The sequence below is a fragment of the Chlorocebus sabaeus genome, chromosome 24 (genome assembly GCF_047675955.1).
Source record: "Chlorocebus sabaeus isolate Y175 chromosome 24, mChlSab1.0.hap1, whole genome shotgun sequence".
Lineage (NCBI taxonomy): Eukaryota > Metazoa > Chordata > Mammalia > Primates > Cercopithecidae > Chlorocebus > Chlorocebus sabaeus.
In genome coordinates this window covers 46805610-46833192 of record NC_132927.1, presented here as the reverse complement: position 1 = coordinate 46833192, position 27583 = coordinate 46805610, and the positions used below count along the sequence as shown (strand labels likewise).

The following is a 27583-nucleotide window of genomic DNA, read 5'->3' as shown; positions in this document are numbered from 1 at the left end:
TTACGGTTATTTTCTTGTCTTGGCTCAGGGAAGGCATCTTTCTCCATGGAAATTTTATGGCTTGCTATATGCAGGAAAAGGCAGGTCAGATAGTCACTTCTGGAACTACAGTTTCCAAAGTGCTTTGAGCTTGAAGTAATCAATACACTAATTTGGCATATTTTAGAGTGGCATACTTTTAACTCCTTTATTTTTCCTGTCTGAAACTTCCGTAACAGTTTCAAATTAAAAGCTGAGTTGGTATTTGTGGAGAGAAGAGTTGTGTTAGCAGCTGAGTGGCAAGGGATCTGCAAAGGGAGAGAAGAACACAGATTAGAAGGAGAATTAATAAGCAGAAAAGCACAATCTAAACACATTTACCCATACTCCATTCAACCAGTCTCCTATCCCTGACAATGGGTCAGTCCAATTGAATGGTTTAGCTTCATTTATATGATGAAGAGTATTTATCTTGTCTTTCAAAAAGTTCAGATTAGATTCTATTTGTCCCTGCTGGTTTACATATAAGCAGCGTTCCTCACCAATGATTGCACAAGCTGCTCCTTCTTGGGCTGTTATTCTATCCAGGACATGGTGATTCTGGAGTACAACAGAGGCTAAACTGTTAACTTCTGATTGGAGTCTTCTCAGTGCTTGCATAGTAATACTGACTCCTGTTCTATTACCATGGAAACATTGAGAATTGCCCTTTCCCTCTCATAAGTTCCAAAGCCTGGGAAAATGGATCTCAGCGTGGAAAGGAACTTAGAATCGTGACATATAAGGGGATTTTCTGTAACATCTCATTTAGTACGCTTGTGTGGCATTACTTTATAAACAAAGGAGCCCAAGTTTATAATTTGGCTGGCATTGAAGGAGGATTACCTGGTGACAAAGGCATTGGGTATCTGAGTCCCTATCATTCTGACCATGTAGGTGAGAACCCTTCATAGACCTTGTCACCATGCAAGATAAAAAGACCAGTGTGGTTCACAAATAATATCAGAGTCAAATTTGTGACCCAACAGATTGGGGTTTGTTGTGCCTGGTCTTTCTGTCACATTGGCATCTGTGAATCTGTATGTGTCCCTGTCAGTCCATAGGAGCAGAACAGATTGCACAATATCAGATATAGGAGATCTTTAGTTTGGTTTTGGCAGCTGTAGGGCTTGATTTTGTCACCTGGCCAAGCTATTCCACATTTTTTGAATACTCACCATGCTATCACCATGTAATCTTTGGTGCCTATCAGTCTAATGAGGAGAGCAAGTGAGCAAGTCCAAGTTGCACAGGGCTGACTTCTGGGCCATCCATAACATCTGGTGATGTGGCAAGTGTTTGTACCATAAGAGTGTCAGGACCATTTATGACCTTCATGAGAGGCTTATGTGCCATCTGTGGCATCAAGTCACAGGGTTTGATTGTGCTACTGCCTTGGGAAGTTACCTGTGAAAGATCCTGCATCATCTCTGCTTTCAGTACAAAGGGAAAAATCCCCTTCTAATATCTTTACCTAAACAAACGACATTCCTCAACCTTCTACGCAGGTGTCCAACTCACCAAAAAGAGAGGTAGTGTGACGTTGTTTTCTTTTCATGGAAGCCATACTTTGTCATGTGTCCGTGCTCCGGACTTGACCCACCAGGCACTTGCATCAGGAGGAATGAAAATAAGTTCAGATAATTTTGTATAATCTAGATGCTGATATACCAGCAATCAGATGGCTTAGTTCATGTGGCCAGGGTTTGGAAAACTCGTGCAAAGCGATGTTAGTTCTGTGCCTAAACTGTTAAGAAAACAGTAAAGGTTAATAACACTAAGACATAGTTTGAAAGAAAGTCCATAGTGGAGGATCAGAGGGAGAACTGAACAGACTGAGATAGTCTCCAGTCAGCTTTTTCAAGAAGTGCTCAAAGAACAAAGAGGACTTTGTGAAGAAAGAAAAGGGTTTTGGGTTTTTTTGTTTGTTTGGGTTTGTTTGTTTTTGTTTGTTTGTTTGTTTGTTTTTTGAAGGTAGAGAGAACCAGTTCCTGTTATACTAACGATGTACACCCTGTCTTGGACCTCAACACCACATGGAAGTCCCATGAGGACTGGGGAAACTACCATGCTCATTCACACAACATCTCTCATTGGTCCAGAGTTGCTTTCAGATGATTTAACTCCTTCTTGTTTCCAGCTTGCTCCATGACTGCACTGAGCACACCCCCGTAAAGCAGAAAGCCATTAGTGTGTATAGGACTTGTCATCCATGCTACAGACAGCCTCAAGGTTCAGCCTAAGAGGATACAGGCAGGTACCACCAGCATCTGCTGTACCAGACTTTCCAGCCCCAAATACGTTTACTTTTACTCTCATTTCTCTAGGATTGTATTTTCCAAGTAAACCATTTAGATTTAATCCTTGCCTCAGCATATGTTTTCTAAGGAACCTGGGTACAGTAGATGCTGAAAGCCCACCCTACATCTTCTCGTCCCACTTGAGTTCACTTGCAGCCACAGTAGACAATCTCCATGCTCTGAGAGTTTACCACTTCACGTGCTTATATCTCAGATATTCTTTTCCTTACAGCTTTCTCCTGAACCATGGAGTATTAATCAAAGTTGTGTTTCACATGACTTCTCAGAAAGCGCACAGGGATGGCTCCAGTTGTACACAGAGAAAACCTATTCATTAGTCTACCCTGTTTTGTGCTTCCCCAGAAAACTAACTCCACTTAAATCCTGTCTCTGGGTCTGCTTTTTGGGCAATCCCAATTAAAACAGGAGGTAAGACTCTATGCTTGTTATAAACAGGTTAATTCTACCCACCAATCCTGGTATAATTGACTGATATAGCTCTAATTAACTCAGTGAATATAAAATAACTATGCAGCTTTTCTTAAAATAAGAATATTGCAAAGTACACTGCTTCTTGTAAAAATGTACAAGTAAAATAAGGTGACTCTAACAAATTAACTTTAAAATACAATACAGGATCCCAATTTACCAGCAAAGCACTGATAAAGGATTTATTCTATGAAGTGTATCAGGACAACAGGCTACCCACTTGGAAAAGTATACGATTATTTACCTATCTCATTCCTTATAGCAAAATAAATTCCACAATTAAGCATAAAAGATGAAACCAACATAATCCCAGAAACAATGGATTATTTCAAAGTAATCTCAAGCAGAAATACAAAACTCAGCAAATATAAAAGAACATTAGGCTGACAAATTTTACTTTAATCAACTTCAATGGTTTTTTTTACCATAAAGCCTTTCAAAAAAGAATCAATAAACTGGAGCAGCTATCTTTTGTCTCCATATGGATGTGTACACTTACAACATGTGGAGCTTTCTCTCATTTGACCAGATTGTATTATTGGTTCACTCCTCCCTCCTTGTGTGGCTCCAGTAGCTGTCCTCTGCTACTTTTTGCTAACACATTGTTGGACCCTCTCCATCTCTATTCCTAGAGGGCATCAAACCATAAAGGGGTGACCACAAAGTGACAGGGCACACAAGTGGAACACTTACCATTTCATAAGGAATGCTTCTACGAAGATATAACATTTAACCTCTATTGAGAGAAAATAGGAGTTTTCCAGGGCAAGGGAGTAGGGGCAGGGTGGTAAACGGCATTTTGGGAATTGGAGATTTCATGTACAGAGAATATGCAGAGAATGACACAGCCAAATATATTGAAACATGAAATAGAAGATGCAAAGTTGGCAACGCATAATGAAAAATAATATGCAAAAGGTATTTTGACTCAATTTACAGAGTGCCATTCAGAAGTTAACTGATCAATACAAAGGGTATCTGACTCATTCTGTGTTTTCAAGAGACAGGCTTTCCAAAAACATGGAGAATAGACAGAGGAGAAGATACATTGGGGGAAGAAAAGACCAGCAAAATGTGTCAGGTACAAACAGCAGCATTTTAAATATTCAAAGTTTAATTTTGAGCAACAGCTCCAGTAGTTTATAAAAGAGGATCAGAATGACATCCCAAGGTATCAAAATATTATTTTTACTTTTCATAATTTCATGTATTTAATACTCCATTCAGATTCATGACTTCATTTAAGTATTTATTGAGTAGTAAGCACTGTGCAGTGTTCCAGCTATTGAGGATACAATGGTGAGCAAAACAGATGAAAACAATCCCGCCATCATGGATTGTGGTATGTATGTGAAGTATACATGGTATGTGAAGCAAGCAAATGATCCAAAAGGTTATCCAAACTGCCAAATTAAGACAAAAAGCTAGGAAGCACACAGGGAGCAAAATCAGGAAATTTCATCAGATAACAATTTCTTTATACTTAACAAAAATTCACTTATTTCTCTCTTTTGGTTACCAAATAAAAGAAGTTGGGGGGGACGAATATTATTATCACCCCTACACCTTTTCAGATTTTGAAGCAGAACATCAGAAAAGGTAAGTAATTTTCTCACATTGATAAATGTCAGTAGAGAGGCAAGCCTCACCCCTGGACTCTCTGATGCAGACACATCTCATGCCTTTCCCATAAGTCATCTCTGTGCACAAGAAACACAACAAGGACTAAAGGGAGGGAAGGATGTAGCTTTATTTGCTGCTTAAAACAATGAACAATAGATAGAAACATGTTAAGAATAACTTGAACTTAATGACAATGTTTGTGGTTCTGACGTACGGGAAGATCTTTGCAGCTTTCTGGAAATGGTCAGAAATATGCTGTTTCAGGGATGTACTACCATTTCTACTGCAGAGAGACTAAAGTGTAATAATGCATGGATAATTAAATTAGAGACATTTTGTTAACCTGATGAATGAGCCTTAGTTTCTTTGGGACCAGAACATTGTTGTAGATACATAAGAAGCCCAACAGTAAACAGGAAAATCAAAACAGACAAAGAAGGAATCACAATCAGTAGCAAAAATCCTCTTTTCTTTGCAGATGCTGGGCCACTGTCAACACTACCCCCATAGCCTCTGTGCAGGCAGTAGGGAGGGGACCACCCATAGCCACAGTGGCAGTGATGTTGGTTATTGCAGATCCCCTTCATATTGCAGGTCTCAGGAAGGCAGACGTGTGACAAGACAGACAGACTGACACACTTCTTGTGGATGCAGATCTTTCCTGGGCCACACACAGTACCATCTTTCACGTCACCAATGTCAGGTATGTTCATCCTTAAATGATAGTCAATACCCCAGCAGGTGACGCCATTGATACGAGTGTGCTGCAAAGTAAAATGATCTTGGAGAAGAGGAATGTCTCTCACATTCTCACATTGAACTCTCCCACAAAAGACATCAGAGATATGACATTTTAGGTATGTTGTGCCATTTATACCACAGTGACCAAAACGGTTTCCCTGCGAGTTGATTTCTTTATAGCAATTCTGAGATGCACTTTTTGCATCTTTACCAAAAATCTCCCTGCAATGCTGGTCATGGTTATTACATCTCTTTTGATAGCAGTAGGCACTGTCACTACAGGGGAACCCGTCCTGCACATATCTATCTTCTGGACACTGATGGGATGTTCCATTGCACCATTCTGGGAGGTCACATTCATTGACCTCTTGTCTACAGAGTTCCCCTGATGGCATGAACTTGCAGTCTTTGCAACAAAGCCCAAAAGCACAGGCAGCCCCAGGCCTTAAAGTACAGTTCAACAGACAACAGGCATCTTGTTCACACTGCTGTATGGATCCACAGTCACACTGCTCTTCTCTTTCAACCACACCATTCCCACAGCGCTTTAGCATAAAGATTTCCCCCAATCTTGGAGGATTATGCAGACATGATCCCTGGCTTAAAGTGGTCTTCATAAAATCAGCATAACTGCAATTGGTGAATTTCTCTGCTGGCACTCTAAAAGTATTCATGATGCAACCTCTTTCCCCACAAAAACAGAATTCTTCATCATGCTGCATACCCAAAATATGACCTAACTCATGGGCCACAGTGTTGGCAAAAAGAGACCAGGTATCTCCTTGAAAATTATCAACTCCACAATCAATAGGTGGATGACATATTCCTGCAATGTAGGCTAGACCAAGTATACGTATAAGTGAATTTTTTATGAACATATGTGCAGCATCATGCTGTATTTGGGAAAGACTGATTTGTTTCCATTGAGAGAAATCGTTCAGGACCTGTTCTATGCTTGTCATTGGGAAAACATTTCCTTGATTCCAAATTTCAATTCCAGTCAAAATTACATAACTACCTAACTGCTTATACATGGAATCCACTATGTTGACAACAAGAAATACATCCTCTTGTACCTTTGAGATGTTGCTTTGAGAGTAAATGAAGAAATCATGGTTCACCACAACAACTAGCTCCAGAAACCATGCATGGGTCCACCAGTCACCAGCAGATTTTGGTTCCAGAGCTGAGTTCTCAGCCTCTTCAAATGCCAACTGTTGGCGTGCTACTTCCTTCTCTGTTAAGCCACATCTCATAGCTGAGAATTGTGTCTCGTTACTGTTTATCTTATAAACCAGGTGTTCAAATGTGGGAGAGTGCCTGATGGGTTCAATTTCATAAGTGAGGCCATTTATTTGTAATACCCCTCGAAAGCCCCCAAAACAAGCACTGAACACAGCCAGAGACTCAGGGACCCCCTCCACGTAACCATGATAGTAACAGTCATCTGGGATGAAGGGCTGATCCTCCAGGAGGGCATGCTCATCTGTGTAGGTGAACACTGGGAGGTGTCTAGAAACCAAGAGCTTCTTGACCCTCATATGAACAATGTGTCTCTGGCCCCCAAACCACAGACTATAGGAGAGCCATCCAGGAGCCTTTGCACTTCTGCCCCTGCTGATCACCTTCAAGGGGATCACCACTTCTGGGGAAGTGAAATGCTGGGAGGGCCCAGCCTGACAGTAGCCAGAAATGGACAAAAACACCCCAAGCCAGAGCAGCAGAAGAGCGACCCTGATGTACACTAGGGTCCCATCCACTGCCATTATGAAGTTGTCGTCATGGAGCCATCTGTCCAGAGCAGAAGAGGACAAGGTGTGAGGCACTTCTGGTCTGGCTCCTCCCTCTAAGCTGCTCAGGATGCAGGGCTGACCCTATGGATCTGTGTCCTGGCAGAGTTAGATCAGAACTGCAGTGCTGGAAGTAAAAATAAAAAGATGGGTTGGAAAGGTGATAAGTAAGGAAATCAGGAGAGAAAAAGAATGGAGTGGTGAAAAACTGGTTGATGAATCAAGAAAATGCTTCGGATTTGCTTTTAGTAAATAAAGGTGGGAAGTTAGGGGGTACAGAAAAGACAACATTGGCCACGTGGTGATAATAGTTGAAGTTGGAAGACGGGTACTTAAATAGTTATCTCAGTCTTTACAGGCAGTATGAAAATTTCCATAATAAAAAGTAAAAGCAAAAGTAAAGAAACTTAAGAGTAGGGTGACTCTATATCTCAATTTGTTCAAGATAATATTAGTTTATACCTGTTGCCCTTGCAATAACTATTGATAGTGTCTCCTTTGACTGTCCAAACTGGAGACATCAAAAACAATCACAATTCTGTGTCAAGTTGCATCAGTCTTATGATTTACTTTAGTTTCTTTATCTCAAAGTTATTTATTATTCCTCATTGTATTCATCTTTACTCATAACTTCATTAGACTGAAAGATTCTTGACTGCATGGTTTATGATTTTCTTTCATTTTAGTATCCTCTGTAATGCCTCATAGAGCTCTATGTACAATGAAAAGTGGAAAGAGGGAGGAGGAATTGTGAAATGTCTTGGATTGTAAGTGAATGCTACTAAAATGTATTCATATTGTAGTATAATTTTTAGAAAAGAAAAGAAAATTCAGGAAACATTGACATGATTTAAGGGTAAGGAGAGAATAATGTTGTTCTCTCCAGTTAGCCATAGGAGAAACCCAAAGACAAAAGCAAAAGCTTTCAGAAGAGAAAATGAAAATCTGTGCAGTTTAAAGGTCTTGGGAAAAGGAACTCTTGTCTTATTAGGGCAAAACCGTTGGAGAGTCTGGCATTTTCGGATTGCCAGGGAAGAGTCCCAAGGTTTGCTCAAATATATTTACCAAGAGTTTTTGAAAGTAGGGAATTTCTGCACCTGTCATACAGTCTGGCTGGCAATACTTATCTATTTCTTTTTCTATTTATTAAACATGTCTTTATGTGTTTTGAGCATATAAAGTGCAGGACCTTGTTCTAGATATTAGAGAAAGAAAATCAAAATACAGAGCATTAAATAAATTACCAATTTTGTGCAGAAACTTGTGGCAGGAGCATGAATAAGCCTCAGGAGGTCTATAATATTGTATTCGATATTTTATATATTTCATGACTTTTTTTTTTTTTGCTGAGGAGAGTGTCCGTCCATATATTTCATCATAGTCTCAAATGACTGTCAAAAGTGAGGCTAATAAGCACTGAGCATGTGTAGAAACAAACAAAAAACAGATAATTATAATATAATATGATCAAAACCAGATAACAAAGTTTATGCTTCAGGGATCCTCATTGTCCAGACCTCTATAAAGACCCTGTAAGGGGCTCAGCAATGGACTTTATGAAAGTCATATAATTATAAGTAATCAAAATTAGTCACTATACAAGAAAAATCTCAAACACCCTGAAACATTACATCGCACACATAAAAGACTTAATAAAGGTTTTCTAAAATTTGACCATAGTAAATTTAATTATTTATCTGATTACGAATAACAAGCTGTGAAGCTGAATTTTCTTTTCTAAACTATTAATAATACAAACTAAATTTCTATTAAACATACTAAGGAAAGGCAAATGCCTTTCAGTTCTTGCTATAGAAATTGTAACAAAATAATTCTCTTAAGGGAGGCAGTTAAATAAGAAGCAATTTGAAAACTGTAGGGAAAAGGTATCAAGGAAGTGAGTCAGGAAGTTGATTAGTATAAATATGAGGGGATTAAATTTTGTGATGTTTATGGCGTTTTCAACCTTTTAATATTTATAATTTGTTGTGGCTTCTTTCTTATGCTAAATAGATCCTCATTTTCATACTTATTTTCTGCAATTGTAACTTGGTATTGTTTTTCTCAAAGTGGGCCCTCATCTTATAGGTGCATCAGGCCCAAAAACTTAATTTCATCTCTGACTGTGATCAATGTATTGATGAAGGTAGGTGCCATTTCTTATAAGAACAAAAAGGAAAAGCATTTAAATCAAGGTAATCTAAGAAGACTTACATAGAAGATACACAAATGAACATGCCTGACCCAACACCAATCATCTCCTGGATTTTGAATCCATTTCTAATCAATGCTTTCTTTGCCCTGATTCAAGTTTCCTTGTATTCTCTTCTTATAACTTCCCTTGTGCTTTCCAGAGTCTTCCTTTAAAGACAAAAGGAGGGAGAGAAAGAGAGAGAGAGAGAGAGAAAGAGCGAGAGAGAGAATGAACCAACTCCATCCTGAACCTCTTCACAGAAAGCTCCCTACATCTACTTACCTTATTAAACCTGAGCTTTAATAGAATTTACTTCTTGCCTAAAGGCTTCCTCTTGAGAAACCCCATCCTCAGAAGTCACATGTACCACAAAGTCCAGAGTTCCTGTTCTCCACAGCCCACAACATCAACACCAAATCATTTATCCTGCAATATCTGACCACACTATTTTTCAGATGTCTCTTCAACCACCCTTATCACACTTGGACAAAACTGATAGGCTCTGGCCCCTAACTAATAAAATTATTTTCCACCAAAAATCCTACCCTCATCTTAAAGTACTATTAGCAAGTATATAGACAACCCATCTGAAAACAAGACAGGGTTTTTTAAGTTTTTTTTTTTTAACCTCTTCAATTCATCTTCAGTGTAATTCAGCCCACCCACTCATAGTCATAATGTATACCTTGTCAACACACAATTTCATATATCCTAAGCAATTTACCAACAATTTTAGTTCTCCCAGCTCTCCCCCTTACTTCTGCTATACCTGTTTCTCAAACTCAAAGAGAACCCACTTTTCTTTCATCGTCTCCCATTTCATTCAATGTTCTTGTCTCCGAATCCATTCGAGCTCTGCTACCAGTTTAATCCCTTCAAGCACTGTATGCCAAAATCTTTAACTCTAAAGTCCTAACTGTGACAGAGATTGTTGGGGGGTGGGGGATGGGCAGGAACTGCATTAAATCTTCACATACTTTCTCCACTCCTACATCAAAGCCACCAATGCTACTCTGGAAAAAAAAAAAAATCCCAAAACCAATGTGTTTGTGAAAGGCTTAAAAAGAGAATATAGAAATCAAAACTGAAATGGCTTGTCCTGGATCCCCAGCCTAAGGAATAGAGATATAAAATCCAGTAGATATTTCAAAACTTTCTATGCCACATTGCTGTTTTCTTTATTCTCCTGGATATTGCATTCACACCTCCTCAATATTCTGAGTTTCATCATTTATGTATAGTGCCAGCAGCTGAAAATCCATTCTCATTATCTCTCAATCACAGTAGAGTTAGTTAACCAAGTACCTTTCCTTTCTAATATAAAGTATTTAAGGTTTTTTTCTTTTCTTGTCCTAGATTGGCTATGTGGATGCTGGAAGATGGGGAAAACTTGTTTCAATCTGAACATTATCCTTGCCATCAACTTGCCTAAAGAGGCTGGATTCATCTGGGTGGTTTTCACTGTTGCAAGTTAGGCACCTTATTCCATGAGGTGCAAGTAGCATGGAAGAGAAAAGCAAAGTTCATAGACAAAACTTCCAAGAACAAAGATCTCTGAATTGGGAGGAAATTCTAACTGCCAGATTTGCTCTCGGTATTTCTCTTGATATGTTTTCTGCTTATTATGGAGTGACAGTTGTTGTGGTTGGGAAGATTGAAAATGGGAAGCACTAATCAAAGATATAATGTTGTGGAAAGGACTGATAAGCTGCACAAACTCGTATCATATTATTCTTTTTCTTGGAGCTCAGCATGAGAGCAGGCAATAACAGGAGAATAACTTCAAAAATATCTGTAAGCCAGATTCATTGTCTTCATTCCTAGGACTTACAGAGACCAAAGCTCCTGAAGTACCATCATTCTACCAGGGATACTGTGAGGTGGTCCCACTCTAAATCCATGTCCTCTAACATCAGTGGACTGTCAAGTGAGCCAACAGCCAACTTATTCATGTTTGATAAACTCTTCCTTTCCCCACAGCTATTTCAAATTCATCAAGATCCCTCTCTACCCATCTTCCCTCTTATTCCAATGCCCTAATGCACTGTTTTCCTATCTGTCTGTCACTAGTATCTGTCCCATTAGAGTCATGGAAGTAATTCAGCTGGTTATAGCCTGCAGGTTTTTTTCCTTAACGAAATAGAACAGAAATATCAGAAGGCATCCCTAGAAGATCCTTAGCAACTCTTGAATACACAGTGCCAAATATTTGGGTTTAAGTGTGTGGAAGGCCACAATGTCACAATATAAAATGGATTTCTTTCTCTGGAGTATGAGAGAGATATATATACCAAATTCAAAGACAAAATGGTTTCTAGGCCTTTTACCGTCTGAATCCACCTACGTCTACCTCTTCTCTACCTTACTCCCTCTCTAGTCTCATTAGCCCCTCATAGTTCCAGATCATCTCTCCCACCTACTTGAGGATTGTTTCTATCAATTTTCCCTACTCTCAACTGCATCTTCATCTTCTACTACTTTTTCTATTCCTTACTGGCAATTGGGGTGACTACCTCATCCTGATTTTCCCAGGACAGTCCTGGTTTTAAAACTGAAAGTCCTGCACCCAGCAATCCCCTCAGTCCCAACCCAACTGGAATAGTTCATCACCCTACCTACACCCATGCTCAAGTCACTCATATCTTTAAAAATGAAAACAAAACAAAAATTCAGAGACTTCACAGCATCCAGTGGACTACTCTGGATACCAAATTATGCATAGAACCAAACTTGATGACTTACCATCAGAAGAAACAGTAGTTTCCATGGCCATTTCTGTGTAGATGGTTTATACCACCCTTTATCAATGGTTTGTAGCTGAGGTCACAGAACAAAGGGAAACATAGGCCCTCTCCCTTTTGTCTCTCAGGTGACTAAATTCTAGATTTAGCTACTTAGCAACAAGGAACTTTCAATTCTACAGAAATAATAATAGACTCTCAAGAATATCTTGCTCTCATCCTGCTATTTCTATACTCATTTCCAAATTCAATCCAGTTGGAATTGGGTTGTCTCCTCACCTCCAGTCTATGAACCCTGACAGCACAGGTTTATAATTTTGCTCATGCCATTGCATTGGTCTAGACTGTCTAATCACTTTTCCCATTGAACTGAATTACAGTAACTTTCTAGGGCAAGATCAAATTCCACTTCCATTATCAAATCTTTCCTAAATAATCCAGAAAACATTAACATCCTGTAACTCTCTTTATAACTATAACATGCAACACATTTTTGTGTGACAAAATTTATATCCTTGCATTTTCTGTTTTATACGTGAGTTTTAAAAATTGCATCTCCTATTAGACTATAATGTTTTGGAGAAAAATATGCTCAAAATGGTTGGTGGAGAATTTATGGTAAAGTGTTTGTTAAAATATATAATCAATAAGGTGAGTTCAATATACAAAAACTACATAGGATAAGGACTAATTTAATAAAATATTAACTCTAACTTTGGGAGTTTCTGTTTTAGATTCTTGTCAACTCTTAATTTACCTGGTAGAATCAGAGCCTCATGAGATAACCATCAATTAGAAGCAGTTTTAATTACAGTCCCCTTCCACTTCCTGCTGGAAAAGATTCTACTATTTATGCTGGTTTCTTTAGAAATCTGACGAGGTTCCTTTTTATAAACTGTTTTGCTCATACAGGCAAAACTGGAGACACCTCTGCCTTAGGAGGGATAGATACAAAGAGGTTTGTCTTCCGCTGGACTCAGTGGATAACCTCTGCTTTTACACCAGACATCACTTACAATTAAGTATACATAGCCCCAAAAAATGAGAGTAGAGGAAATCACATACATTCAATCATGGAAAAAGCTTAGTAGCAAGCCAGTAGCACTAGTAAGCAGAGCAAATAAACCCTATGCAGGGAGAAAGATAACTGAGGAAGAATAGAATTCCTGCTTCAACAAATAGTAACCTGCAAGATCTATAGGTGGGAAAAGAATGAAAGCTTCTGAAAGCAGCTTGGCTTGATCTCTCTAGCTGTAAGAAGGAATAACATTTATTTCTTCTTCTTCTTCTTTTTTTTTTTTTTTTTTTTTTGACAGGGTCTCACTCTGTCACCCAGGCTGGAGTGCAGCTGTTTTTTTTTTGTTTGCATCTTTTATAGAGATAGGGTTTCTCCATGTTGGTCAGGCTGGTCTCAAACTCCTGGGCTCAAGTGATCTGGCTTCCCAAAGTGCTAGGATTACAGGCACCCGGACAACATTTATTTCTTTGTAGAATCAGCACTAAGAACTTCTGGTTCCAGAAAAGATAGAATAGACACATTTCTTCCTATTACTCCTAGTAAGTACAGTAAGTCCTCAATGTCATGAATAGGTTCTTGGAAACTGCAACTTTAGGTGAAACAATGTACAGTAGGTACTGAAATAACATTGTTTTGTCCAATGTGTTTCATTACAACACTGATGAGACAAATAAAAATTTGTTATATGTTACTTTGCATTGTTAAAGTCACAGTTTCTGAGAACCTATTGCTGATGTGAGGACTTATTGTGCAAGTAAAAACACTGTGTTTTAAATAGAAAACAAACATAAGAAGGTTAAGAAAGGTAGAGAAAATCATGCAGAGAAGCTACCTACCCTGGGAGCTAAGGAATAACATGGTGGTGAATCCGTGAGTTTTCTTTTAACCTCAAGCAATCTGGAGAAGCCTGTAACATTTTAATGCCAACAGACATACAACAAAAAGATAAGCATTTTGAGATAGCCATAATGAACTGCTTCGATGAGCAATTACAAATATGACTAAAATGAAAAAAATAGAAACTTGGAGCAAAAAAATGAGAAAGTCTCAGGAAATAAATATAAAATATAAAGATGAAAATAATAGAAATTTTAGAATTGAAAAGTACAATAACCAAATCCAAATTCACTGGATGACTCAACAGCAGGACAGAGAAGAGAGAAAAAAATCAGCAAACTTGAACATAGAGAAATAGTTAATACTAAATGTTTGTTAGATTTATACCTAAGTATGTCATTTTTTAGGAGGTGTTAATATAAACGGTTACATTCCAAAGAGATCAAATCATATCTGTACAAAATTGTTTATTGTGGGATAATGTGTACTACCAAAGCTTTGTGTACAATTCTAATTCCATCATTAGAAAGCTATTAAGTAAACAGCAGTGCTTCTACATCATGAATAATATGCAGTCATAAATGAAAAAGGATTATCTCTTTACATTAATATTCAATGATTTCCAGGGTCAGTAAGTTTAAAAAACAAGATTAAGAGAAGTATATGTGGCACAGTACATTTTGTGTAAGGAAGGAGAAAAAGGAGAATTCTGAGAAGATGACAATGATGAGACTTGGATCCGTCTATTAGGAAAGATAGAGCTGATAGATGCAGGAGGCAGATAAGGGAAACTGCCCATGGTCTTGCCTGAGCAGGCTCACAATGAACTGGGGGCCCATATATTCACTGGAAGAATGGGGTGGAGCCATCAGGAATTTACATCTTATGCTGGGGGAGGGGCCCAGCCTCTTCAGCTTGTGTGAAGTGGCCTGGTCTTCAATCTGTGAGGTGGTAGCATGTTGGCGGGACCCGTTCTTTCTTTGCTGAGCTTTGCTTTTGCCTAAGAGATCTACCCTCCTCATCCTTCAATTTGTCCAAGTGCCTAATTTTTCCTGGTTGTGAGACAGAAACCTGGATTTCAGCTGAACTAAGGAGCAAAAAATCCTGCATCATTTGGTAGCCCGTAGAGGGACATGAGGAGGGGCGAGTAAAGTGCGGACCCAAAAATCTCTTTCCCTTTCATTTCTGAGCCTTTTTGTCCTCACACTTCTTCTGAGGGTAGAGGAAACTGCCCGGGCCCCAAGGCAGCCTCAGGGTCCCACACCCTGCACCAACAGCTGGCCAACGTTCCTGTCACATACACATGGAGTCTTCCCCTCCCCTGGCCAAGGGGTCCAGCTCAGTCCAAGCCCCAGGGAAGAAACAGCAATTAAAAGTTTCTCTCCCAGTAGAAGAAACTCATTTGCATAAGAATAAGAGGTTTCTTCCCCAGGCATCTTTTTCTTTTCTCCATTTTTCAGCAATTAACACAGCCCAGCATTTAGGTTATTTTTTCCTTTCTCTACCAGGTCAGAAGTTAACTTTTATGTGAAAGGCTTTTTTTTTTCCCCCCTTTCAGAAGATGTTTTACTAGATTGGGACCCCAATTCAAAGACACTCTTTTCTATCCCTTGTTGGAGAAGGACTCAAATTCACAGCTTCACCTTAGCATTCAGCTTATAAGGAGTCCATGCAATTCAACCCCCCAGAAACATTTTTTACCCAAACTAAATTCCAAGTTCAGGAACTCAAAGGCTACTGACAGCAGGGGAGATAGGGCATATGTGGGTAAGAGAAGATAATTCCACCCCCTAGACCCCTCTGTTAACATGGGTGAAAGCTGCTTTGATACCCATGGGTGGTAACCTGTTGTGGTTGCTGGAACTCAGAAATATAAGGATGGAAGAAAGAAAGAGACATGCTTTGCTTTCTCTACCTCATATACCCTGGGTATTTGCTAGGGTATAGGAAGGGAACACCAGGGACACCTTGCTCCCCTCTTTCTAGATGAGTAGCCATTCATCTTCAGTCTGTACCTCTCTGAATGCATCCTGAGTCCTGGGGCTCCTTTTAAAAAATGCCATATTTTTCCTTTTTCCTCCTCTGTTCGCAGATGGATGCTTATGTCCCCATGCTGCAGGACACTCCCCTCAAATGTAGCCTCCAAACTGGGAAAAGTTAACTTCCCAAGCCTTAAACTAGTTGTCTTGGGATTGAGCTCAGTGGGGAGGGAACACAGAAGCCTGACATGCTGGCAAAAGGGTAAGAGGGTTTTTTTTTTTAACCAGTTGAGCTTTTGCCCCCCCGCCCCCCTGTGCAAACTGGTAAAGGGAATGATAAGGATCACTGTTTATATTCTCCGTAAAGTTTTAATTATGAGAAAGGATTCGGGAGGTTGGTCTTAAGCTGTAGCCAATCTGGTGTGCTTTGCATGCCTCTCTATATGGTTCTCTAAGAAACAGAGGTACCTTAGGATGGGATATAGGCCTAGGACTCCATAGGCCTTCTGCTCGAGCCAGCCTGGAAAACTGGTCAGTGGCAAAGTTTGCTGAAGGCCTCCATCATATTTTACGTACTTAGAAGCATGACCTGTAACCATGTGGCAGTGCTTTGTTTTTGCCTCTGCCATTTACAATGGTGGCCCAGGTTCAATCCTGGCTTAGGGAATGAGTCCTTTCTGGTTTGATACCTGTGTGACCTTTACCATTTGTTGATTCTCTTCCCTTCCACGAACCACCTTGAATTTTCCTTTCTGTGAGCACCTGGGAAGTTACGTTTCATAAAGTTCAAAAGCTAGAAATATTGACTCCTTGGCATGGCCAAAGTTGCATAATAAGGGATTTAAAAGGACTTTCTTAAAGAGTGTTCATCTTAACTAAAAGTGGATATCCAAGTTATAGGTATATTTAAAAGGCCTTTATGTTTTTCTCTTCTTGGATCTTGTTTTAGCGGAAAAAGTTTTTTTCTCAGTCAGGTGAATTCTTTTTCTCCATTTTGTCTTGCCACCCTTACGGCATGCATGAGAGGCCCTAAAATAATTTCTGATGGCCTGGGGCTTCTTGGGAAAAACAGAAAAGGTGCCACAGATTCCATTTTGGGAGAGACTCCTGTTTTCCTCATGGAGCCCTAGGAATTGGAGGCAGATGAATCCTTCTCAAAATCTGATTTTGTCTTCCAGCTATACCTGTTTTTTAGGCCCTAGAAACTGCATGCTTTCCTAGCCATGCTCTTAAAGGGACCACTCAGAGGTGAACAGTTCAACTAGGAGATTGCAGAACTGAAAATCTGATAACTACTGGATCTGCTTCTGCTTATCTGTGTGGTTATATAGGTGTAGTGTGTGATGTCTATTTTTAAAAAGAGCTCTAATTAATTGACTTAAAGAAGGATAAACACTAGGATCAAATATTTTTGAAGAAAAAATAAAAGCTATAATGCCTTTTAGTAAATGTGACTTCAATAATCAAGAAATAAAAAGAGACTTATGGATTCTGAACCCCCAAAATTTGAGACAGGTCTCAGTTAATTTAGAAAGTTTATCTTGCCATGGTTGAGGATGCAGCCATGAAACAGCCTCAGGAGGTCCTGAAGACATGTGCTTGGGGCGCAGCTTGGTTTTATACATTTTAGGGAGACATGAGACATCAATCAATATATGCACATCAGTTGCATCCAGAAAGGTGGAGACAACTCAAAGCAAGGCCCCCCTACTGGGGGCTTCCAGGTCACAGGTAGGTGAGAGATAGATGGTTGCATTTTTTTGAGTTTCTGATAAGTATTTTCAAAGGAGGCAATCAAAATATGCATCTATCTCTGTGACCACAGAGATGACTTCGAATAGAATGGGAGACAGATTTGCCCTCAGTGGTTCCCAGCTTGAGGGGGCCCAAGATATTTTCCTTTCACATTTCCCCCGTTTTCTTTTTAAAAATCTTTGGAGAAAGCATTTTACAAGGAAATGAGTCTCTGGTCTTGTTTCATGTGATCTCTCATGGTTAGGATGGCTTATTTCTAGATGTGTAGGTCACAATAGCTCATTTTTACCAGGCTGTAAAGTCTCATATCCTGTGAAGAGAAAATAGTGATGTGATGGTTAGTATTGAGTGTGAACTTGATTGGATTGAAGGATACAAAGAATTATCCTGGGTGTGTTTGTGAGTGTTTTGCCCAAGGAGATTAATGTTGGACTCAGTGGGCTGGGAAAGGCAGACCCACACTTAATCTGGGTGGGCACAATCTAATTAGCTGCCAGCCCAGCTAGAATATAAGCAGGCAGAAAATTGTGAAAAGAGAGACTGGCCTAGCCTCCATCCTCCTGTGCTGGATGCTTCCTGCCCTTGAATATCAGACTCCAAGTTCTTCAATTCTACAACTTGGACTGGCTCTCCTTGCCCCTAGCCTGCTGATGACCTTGTGATCATGTGAGTTAATGAAGCAGAAAATGTAAAAAGAAAAATAAGTAAAGGGAAAAACAAGTACTCCTGTACTTGGCTGACTCACTTCAATGCCAACAATAGGCAGAGCCCTAGTGGGGTCTTGATAATACTATCTGAAAAGCCAGAGCCCAAAGGAATGAGCTCCAGAGACTCTCCCAACACCTCCCCAACCCAGAGCAAGGATAAGAAAAACAAGTTGTTCTTAACAGTTTCCCCCTTTGAAATTCTTTTCCTATACCATTATCCTTTGATCTGCTCCCACAATTATTTCTGCAAGTTTGCAAGGATTTTGTAAGTTCCTGTTTTCCAGCTGTGCAGTATGGCAATGGTCACAAGACATGCCTGAGTTGTAAAACCTGTCACTGTTTCATGAACTGCCTTTGTTCTGCTTCTGTAAGCTTGCTTATCCACCTTATGGGTTTCATGCCCTTTTCAGATGTATGTATAAAAGTCAAGTCCTGTCTTTGTTTGGTGCAGCCTTTGGATATGAATCCGCTGAGTCAGTGACCACCTAATAAAATCCTCCTGTTCCATCCATTGCTCTCTCTGGTCTCCTGATTCCCACAACATTTTGGCGAGCCGGCCAGCAGTGGAGACGACAGGTTTGCTGTCTCCTTTGCCTGTGGGTCTAGGGCCCCGGGCTGGGGGAGACCTGTGACCTCACGTGCCACTGGGGCATCTCAAACCCGGAGAAGGAAGCAGCTCTCCCACGACTCGGGGCCCCTCCCTGACAGCGCAACGGAACCTAAGGAGCTACAGGACAATTCCAGGGACAGCGCACTATAGGAGCATGGTAAGGTTTGGGCCTGAGGCAGGACCCATCCCATAAGGATGGAAGGGGAGCCTGGTGACCACCTCCTGGGGTGTACCTAGTGCTCCGACCCAGGATGCGAGAGTGGCTCTCTAATTAGGAAGAAACATACACCCCAACCAGGAAAGAGGAACTGAGGGAGCAGGAAAGTGTGTGAATGCGTGTGAAAGGGGCGGTTTCAAAAGGAACCTATGTGGGGAATGAAGTGTGTGGGGCCGCAGGTTTCTTAGCATAGACCATACGCCCCGAGTGAAGTGTGGGACCGACCAGTACTAGTGGCAAACTTCTTTCGGGGCTACCACATACGGCTTATGGAAGCACCCCACAATTTAGTAAGTGTGGGGTCCGGGTCTGGGGTTTATACAAACCTTCCGATGCTAAGCTAAGTGGCATCTGAAATACTCCCATGAGGGGGATGGTCTAATTAGTCTGAAATGAAAGTAAAAGAGTGAGTGAATTGTGCAATAATTGGGAGGAAATGGGAGGGAAGTTGTCAAAACCCACCCCATTAGAATGTATGTTAAAGAACTTCAGGAAAGGTTATGCAAGAGATTATGGGATCAAGTTGACCCCCAAGAGGTTGAGAACCCTCTGTGTAATAGAGCGGCCCTTTTTTACTGTCAGACGGCTGGCCGAAGGAACTACAGATAGGGAAACAATTGGCTGTATATTTAAGGTGATCACTGGGATTGGAGGACAGCCAGGGCATCCAGACCAATTTCCTAACATTGACTCATGGCTAAATATAGTCCAAATTTGACCTGCATGGCTGCAGCCCTGCCTGGCAGCTTATTGCAAAATGCTGGTAGCTCAAGCCGAGCCTAAGATAAAAAAAGAAAATCAGTTTTGCTGTCAGCTACAGAGACAAAGGGAAAGCAACAGGAAAAACCAGTATTGCAGGAATCGCCAGAGGAGATAGAAATTCCTCCTCTATATACCCCAATCTACTCCCCTTTACCAAGGTTGGGCCCTGAGCAGCCAGACTCAGATGATGATATGCCCAGGCTACACCCCAAAGGGAGAAATCTGAGCCCTCATCCCAGGAGGTCAAGGAGGAAGTTCAGGATGATCAAGCAGGCCGCCTTTGATCTGGCCACACCAGAACTTTGCAGACACCCCTCTGAGAAACCCGGGGATCCATCTATTATGATAAACAGGGCCAGGTCCAAAGGGGGCAATGAACTTCATTTGCCAGCCATCTGACACAACGTAGCACACCATGAAAGTTCCATAGAGACCAGGAGTTGTGTAATACATATACACAATGGAGTACTATTTCCTTATCCATTCGTCTGTTGAGGGACACTAGGTTGCTTCCAAATGTTGGCTATTATGAATAGTGCTACAATAAACACAGGAGTGCAGACATCTCTGATATACTGATTTCATTTCCTTTGGCTAAATACCTACCAGTGGGATTAGTGGATTTTATGGTAACTTACCTTCAGTTTGTTGAAGAACTTCCAAACTCTTCTCCATAGTGGTTGTACTAATTTACAATCATGCCAACAGTGTACAAGGGTTCCCTTTCCTCCACATCCTCGCCAGGATTTGTTATTGCCTGTCTTGGAAAAAAGCTATTTTAGGCCAGGCGCGGTGGCTCAAGCCTGTAATCCCAGCACTTTGGGAGGCTGAGACGGGCGGATCACGAGGTCAGGAGATCGAGACCATCCTGGCTAACATGGTGAAACCCTGTCTCTACTAAAAAAAATACAAAAAAACTAGCTGGGTGAGGTGGCGGGCGCCTGCTAGTCCCAGCTACACGGGAGGCTGAGGCAGGAGAACGGCGTAAACCTGGGAGGCGGAGCTTGTAGTGAGCTGAGATCCGGCCACTGCACTCCAGCCTGGGCGACAGAGCGAGACTCCGTCTCAAAAAAAAAAAAAAAAAAAAAAAAAAAAAAGCTATTTTAACTGGGATAAAAAAATATTATTACAGTTTCGATTTGCTGATGACTGATGATGTTGAGCATCTTTTCATATACCTGTTTGCCATTAGTATGTCTTCTTTTGAGAAAGGTCTATTCAGATATTTTGCCCATTTTTAAAATAGAAATACTAGATTTTTTCCCTATAGAGTTGTTTTGAGCTCCTTACATATTCTGGTTATTAATCCTTTGTCATATGAGTGGTTTGAAAATATTTTCTTCCATTCTGTGGGTTGTCTCTTCATTTTGTTGATAGTTTCCTTTGCTTTGCAAAAGGTGATGTGATCCTGTTTGTCCATTTTTGCTTTGATTGCCTGTGCTTTTGGGGTATGACTCAAGAAGTTTTTGCCCCAAGCAGTGTCCTGTAGAGTTTCCTCCAATATTTTCTTGTAGTAGTTTCACAGTTTGAGGTCCTAGATGGAAGTCTTTAATCCATTTTTTAAATTTTTATATATGTTGAGAGATAGAGGGTCTAGTTTCATTCTTCTGCATATGGACATCCAGTTTTCCTAGCACCATTTATTGATGAGACTGTCTTTTCTCCAATGTATGTTCTTGGCACCTTTGTCAAAAAATTAGTCCTTTGTAGATATATGGGTTTACTTCTGGGTTTTCTCTTCCGTTCCACTGGTGTATGTGACTCATTTTGAGCACATCAGCAATGTCAGTGAGAACAGCTGAGAGGAATTCAGGCAGTAGAACTAGTACACTAGTGACTGCAGCAGGTGATGAGACAGCAAATGACAACTGCAGTGTGACATTTAGCAAGTGACTGAGTTTAAGTTTCATCATCACTAAAATTCATTCATTCATTCAAAGCCTATTATAAGGCCAGACATGATGGCTTATACCCATAATCCCAGCCCTTTGCGGGAGCTGAGGCAGGAGATTGCCTGAGGCCAGGAGTTTTAGATCGGCCTGGGCAATGCAGCAAGACCCTATTGCTACAAAAAATAATTTTAAAAAATAAACAAAAAGAAAGCCAAGTTTGTGTTGGCAACTCTTATAGGTACTGGAGATAAAGCAGTGAACAAGAAGCAGTGGGGCAGATGGCACAGCAAATGCAAAGATCTAAACTGAATCAAATGTATTTGTTTGAGAAACAGAAGAAAGTTCAGTGTAGATGTAATGAATGAGGGAAGGGGGTTATGGTAGTAGATGAGTTAGGGAGCTTGACAAAGGCAGATTATCTGGTCTTAGAGGCAATGTTAAGGATATTGATTTTTTCCTACATGAGATGGAAATGACTGAAAGATTTAGATTGGGGCATGACGTGACCTGATTTACATCTTTGTAAGATTGCTCCAGCTGAGGGAAGAACAGATGGGAGGTATCGAGTGAGCAGCAGAAAAAACTTTCAGAAAGAACAGTAGAAGTAGTGGCAGTACATACTAATGGTTTGTAATAAGCTGGTAGTATCAGAGATGGTCAGATAGACTGTATTTCATACATAGCAACAACTATACTTTTGATGGGTTGAATGTAGAATGTAAGGGAAAGAAAGGAATCAAAAGCTGTTCTTAAGATATTCATGTGAACTCAGTAAACTGAGTTCCTCAAGGAAGGGGAACAGCTAAGGGAGGTATCAGTTTAGGGGTATAAGGGTTAGGAATTCTCATTTCATCATAATTTAAGATGCTTGATAGGCATCTAAATTTTGAGATGTCAGGTAGACAACTGGGTTACACAAGACTGAAGTTCAGTGAAGAGACATGACAGCTGGCATATTAATGGCATTACAGCCAGGGGTCTGAATTAGACTTCTTATAAAGATAGCATACATATACAGAAGAATAAAGAGTACCAATCAGAAAGGAGAATAGAAGATAAAATAATTGTAAATGCTTTGTGGATACCTGCTGTCATCAATAGCTGGGGTCAGCAGTGCAACTTTCTGCAAGAACTTGAAAATTAAAGCAATAATACTGCTATCAGGTGTAAACTTTAAAGTCAACATGTAATGGGCCAGAGCAGAGATATGCAATGCCAAAGGCTGTGACTTCCCTGGAATCTGTGCTATGGGCTGTATTGTATGCCTGCAAAATTCATCTGCTGAAGTACCTCAGAATGTAACCATATTTGGAGAAAAGGTCTTTAAAGAGGTAAGTTAAAATGTGGTCCTTAGGGTGGGCCCTAATCTAATATGAATGGTGTCCTTATAAGAAGAGGAGATTTGGAAACAGACATGTGTGCATACAGAGGAAAGACCATGTGAAGATAGAGGTAGAAGATGGCCATCCGCAAGCCAAGGAGAGAAGCCTCTGAGGAAACCAACTCTACCAGCACCCTGATCTTGGACTTCCAGATTCCACAGCTGTGAAAAAATAAATTTCCATTGTTTAAATTACAGTCTCTAGTATTAGTTACAGTAACACTAACAAACTAATATCATCTGATTAAATGTAATAATAATACAATAAAGAAAAAAGTTTGTCAATCAGAAAGGAGTTTCATCAGCTAAGGAAGCATAGAAAAAATAAAATATGCAGGAATTTGAAACTAAATAGGTAAGGGCAAAAAGTTGGAACAAATGCTATGTCAAAGGAGAGGTGGGTAAGTCTCAAAAACAAACATATTCATGAGTTGGTCATCAAAGAGGCTGATAGAGTAAAATACTGAAGTAGGAGGGGACTGAAGCAGACAAGAGAGATTAGAAAGACAAAGTGAATATATGACAGGAAGTATGCAAAAATAGAGCAAGGTGTGATTAAGGTGAGGTGAGGTTTCCACTAATTTTGTGAATGATAGATTGAAGTTGCCACTTCGTTCCATATTTTTTACATAACTCAAGGTCATAAACAGAAAGGTTAGTTCAGACAGAAAGTGTCACTTCTTGTGTCAGAGACTACCAATGGCATCCCAATATCCATTCTCCCATTTTCAGTTGATAATAATAACCTTGATTTTTATGGTTGGCACATTTCCATTCCTGAGATTACAAGAAGTCTGTGACATTTCCAGGAGGTCTTCTTTGCCTTTCCTTCATTACCTTCCTGAAATGTAGATATGATGAAGTTCCAAATCCATTTTAAGCATCTTGGACCATGAAGTAGAGGCTACACTCCAGGGGCGAGCCACTGCGCCTGGCCTGATTCCGTAATTTTTCTCGGTTGTTTCCTCTGAGTAGAATCTCATTTTCTCTGTCATTTGCTTTCCTACATATTAAAGCTCCCTCATTGTTTTTTTTTTTTTTAATTTATTTACTTTTATTATTTTTATTATTAGTAGTATTAGTATTATTTTTTTGAGATAGAGTCTTGTTCTGTCACCCAGGCTGGAGTGCAGTGGTGTGATCTGGGCTCACTGCAAGCTCCGCCTCCCGGGTTCACGCCATTCTCCTGCCTCAGCCTCCCGAGTAGCTGGGACTACAGGCGCCTGCCACCTCGCCCGGCTAGTTTTTTGTATTTTTTTTTTTTTAGTAGAGATGGGGTTTCACCGTGTTAGCAGGATGGTCTCGATCTCCTGACCTCGTGATCTGCCCGTCTTGGCCTCCCAAAGTGCTGGGATTACAGGCTTGAGCCACCGCGCCCGGCCTACTTTTATAATTTTTTAATAGAGATGGGGTCTTGCTCTGTTACCGAGGCTAGAGTGCAGTGCTTCAATCATACCTCACTGCAGCCTCAAACCCCTGAGTTCAAATGATCCTCCTGCCTCAGCCTCTAGAGTAACTGGGACTACAAGCATATCACCATGCCCAGCTAGCTTCCTTGTTCTTCTGTTGTTACTGGAAAGGGATCCTGGTCCAGACCCCAACAGAGGGTCCTTTAAACTTGTGCAAGAAAGAATTTAGGGCAAGTCCATAGAGTAAAGTGAAAGCAAGCTTACAAAGAAAGTAAAGGAATAAAGAATGGCTACTCCATAGGCAGAGCAGCCCCGAGGGCCGCTGGTTTGCTATTTTTATGGTTATTTCTTGATTATATGCTAAACAAGGGGTGGATTATTCATGAGTTTTAGGGGAAATGGGTGGGCTATTCCTGGAACTGAGGGTTCCTCCCCTTTTCAGACCATATAGGAAACTTCCTGATGTTGCCATGGCATTTGTAAACTGTCATGGCACTGGTAGGGGTGTCTTTTAGCATGCTAATGCATTATAATTAGCATATGATGAGCAGTGAGGATGACCAGAGGCCACTTTAATCGCCATCTTGGTTTTGGTGGGTTTTGGCTGGCTTCTTTACCACATTCTTTTATTAGCAAGGTCTTTGTGACCTGTACCTTGTGCTGACCTATCTCATCCTGTGACTTAGAATGCCTAACCTCCTGGGGATGCAGCCCAGTAGGTCTCAGCCTTATTTTACCCAGCCCCTATTCAAGATGGAGTCGCTCCAGTTCAAAAGCCTCTGACACCATTATTCCCATACTTCTATTAGGGAATAAAGGCAATTTACACACCCCATGTCTCACTCTACTTACTACCAGTATTTCCTCAACTTGTTTAGGATACTTTTTTCTTTCACTGCCCTACGTATTTCGTTTGAAGCTGTGTGCCCAGATGAAAAGGACAATTTTCCCAGGTACTGAGAGGTGATTCCCCCACCCCCACCCCCACAGTGGTCTAAAAGAAACCCTGTGTTTTTTTTCCTTACAAATCTCCTCATTGATGACTTCTTGATTTTCCCCCATTTCTATTTGATCTTTTCTCTCTTGGCATTCCAATGTCATTTATTTTATTTTCTTTCTTTATTTTTTGAGATGGAGTCTCGCTCTGACACCCAGTCTGGAGTGCAGTGACACGATCTCTGCTCACTGCAACCTCTGCCTTCTGAGTTCAAGTGATTCTCCTGCTTCAGCCTCCCATGTAGCTGGGACCACAAGCCCGCACCACCACACCTGGCTAATTTTTTTGCATTTTTAGTAGAGATGGGGTTTCACCATGTTGGCCAGGCTGCTGTCGAACTCCTGGCCTCAAGTGATCTGCCCACCTCAGCCTCCCAAAGTGCTGGGATTATAGGTGTGAGTCACGGCACCCAGCCCCCAATGTCATTTATTTATATTTTACTTTTTTAATTTATCATTCTCTGCCTTTTATAATGATAATTTTATTCACTCATCCAACCAACATATAAAGAGCTACTATCAATCCCATTTTAAGATGGGGAAACAGAGTTCAGAGATGTAGGATTCCTTGCTCAAAGACAGACAAGTTTAAGGGAATGGAATGGAAACTTGAGCCCAGGTTGTAAGTCATAATCTGTGTTATTTCCACTGTCCCATCTTTTTTTTTGGAGACGAAGTTTTGGTCTTGTTGCCCAGGCTGGAGCACAATGGCACAATCTCAGCTCACTGCAACCTCCACCACCCGGGTTCAAGCAATTCTCCAGCCTCAGCCACCCTAGTAGCTGGGATTATAGGCGCCCGCCACCACGCCTAGCTAATTTTTTGTATATTTAGTAGAGACGGGGTTTCACCATGTTGACCAGGCTGGTCTTGAACTTCTGACCTCAGGTGATCCACCCACCTCAGCCTCCCAAAGTGCTGGGATTACAGGCGTGAACCACTGTGCCCAGCCTCCACTATTCCATCTTTACTTCTCTCAGAGTGAGCAAATAAGAGGCGTTCCTGCCGAATCTGCCCCTATCTCCTTCTGTTTGGTAAACATAGTTGCTGCTGCTTTGGTTTTTTACTATAAATTTGAATGTCTTTATATTGGCCTTGCACTTTCTACTCCTCTAAGATCCCCAGCAATCCCTGTGGTCTAACTCCAGGTTGCTTCACAAGGTTGTCACCTTCCTGGTTCTTTAGGCTTTTGTGTTTTTGACCCCTGAAGTTTCATTCAAGTTCAGTTTGGAATGTCTCATTCCAAAAGTCAGGAAGACTGGCCTAAAGTTATACCTAAGTCGTGCGTTAACCTTATTGTAAGAGTTAAAACATTAAAAAGACTGAATTTTCCCAGTTGCCAAAAAGATGAGCCATTCCCCTAGTCCCCTTTCTTAAAAAATTTTCTTGAGCAAATTCTAATTATAATCCGTGTGTGTGTGTGCGTGTGTGCGTGTGTGTGTAACTTTTTAAAAGCTAAATAAGCCTCTTGTCAGATAGAACCCAGGAATCTTTTTCTTCAGGTCCCGGGAGCCAACTCCTTGAAATGTAAGTATCAAGGTAGCAGTGCCCCTATGATCCACGCTCGCGGGAGTTACCCTAAGCGACTTGCTCCAAGCCGTAAGTACCTGTTTGTCACAGAGATAACGTTTTATTTTTCCTTTGGATAAAGGCAATTAACCAACACAGACGGCCACTCCAACGGTGAACTACCAAAAATTGAATATCAAACCATGTTAACTCGTCTTACGTGAGAACGTGCGTGTGCTTTAGCTACATAAAAGGTGATATTTTTGTCTCTCTTTGCAATCTCATTAGTGGATTGCCTGTGACACTCATTCCGGTCTGGTTCGATGTTTACAGAATAATACAACTTTTTTTTCTTTTCTAAATTTGTGGAGATTTTCTAGGAGGGCAGGGGATTTTTTAAAAAATTTTTTTCTCGACAATATCAATTTATTTAGGTCCCTTACTTTTACTAGCCACCCCCTTCCCACCTCCTTCCAATGGCAAATTAGAATAACTTGCCCCTTGCTCACCTCATGCGTGGCCTTGGGAACTGGTGAGAAACTGCAATCCGTTGGCGGTAGGAACCACGATTCCCAGCATTCCCAGCGCTCTGAGTCCTTCGGACTACCTTTTCCG

At 40.7% G+C, this 27583-nt stretch overlaps 1 protein-coding gene across 5 annotated transcripts; it reads right to left on the bottom strand.

Moving 5' to 3' along the window:
* Positions 1 to 4533: 4533 nt before the first annotated feature.
* LOC119619047 (disintegrin and metalloproteinase domain-containing protein 21) lies at positions 4534 to 27583 on the bottom strand. Of its 5 annotated transcripts, XM_037984182.2 has the most exons (4): positions 27478 to 27583; positions 20420 to 20538; positions 8206 to 8377; positions 4534 to 7088 (listed from the first exon to the last, which is right to left on the bottom strand). In XM_037984182.2, the coding sequence occupies exon 4, from the start codon at positions 6935 to 6937 to the stop codon at positions 4769 to 4771; it is 2169 nt and encodes a 722-aa protein (XP_037840110.1). In that variant the 5' UTR covers positions 6938 to 7088; positions 8206 to 8377; positions 20420 to 20538; positions 27478 to 27583; the 3' UTR covers positions 4534 to 4768. The 5 variants fall into 5 exon arrangements, 4 of the variants coding, with proteins under 4 accessions (XP_037840110.1, XP_072867215.1, XP_037840109.1 ...); XM_073011114.1 differs by lacking the exon at positions 8206 to 8377 and having other exon boundaries at positions 20420 to 20542; XM_037984181.2 differs by lacking the exon at positions 8206 to 8377.

What these genes read in the sequence shown, in the direction of transcription:
- LOC119619047 (XM_073011114.1), bottom strand. Translation starts at nt 6,937, where the DNA reads ATGGCAGTGGATGGGACCCTAGTGTACATCAGGGTCGCTCTTCTGCTG.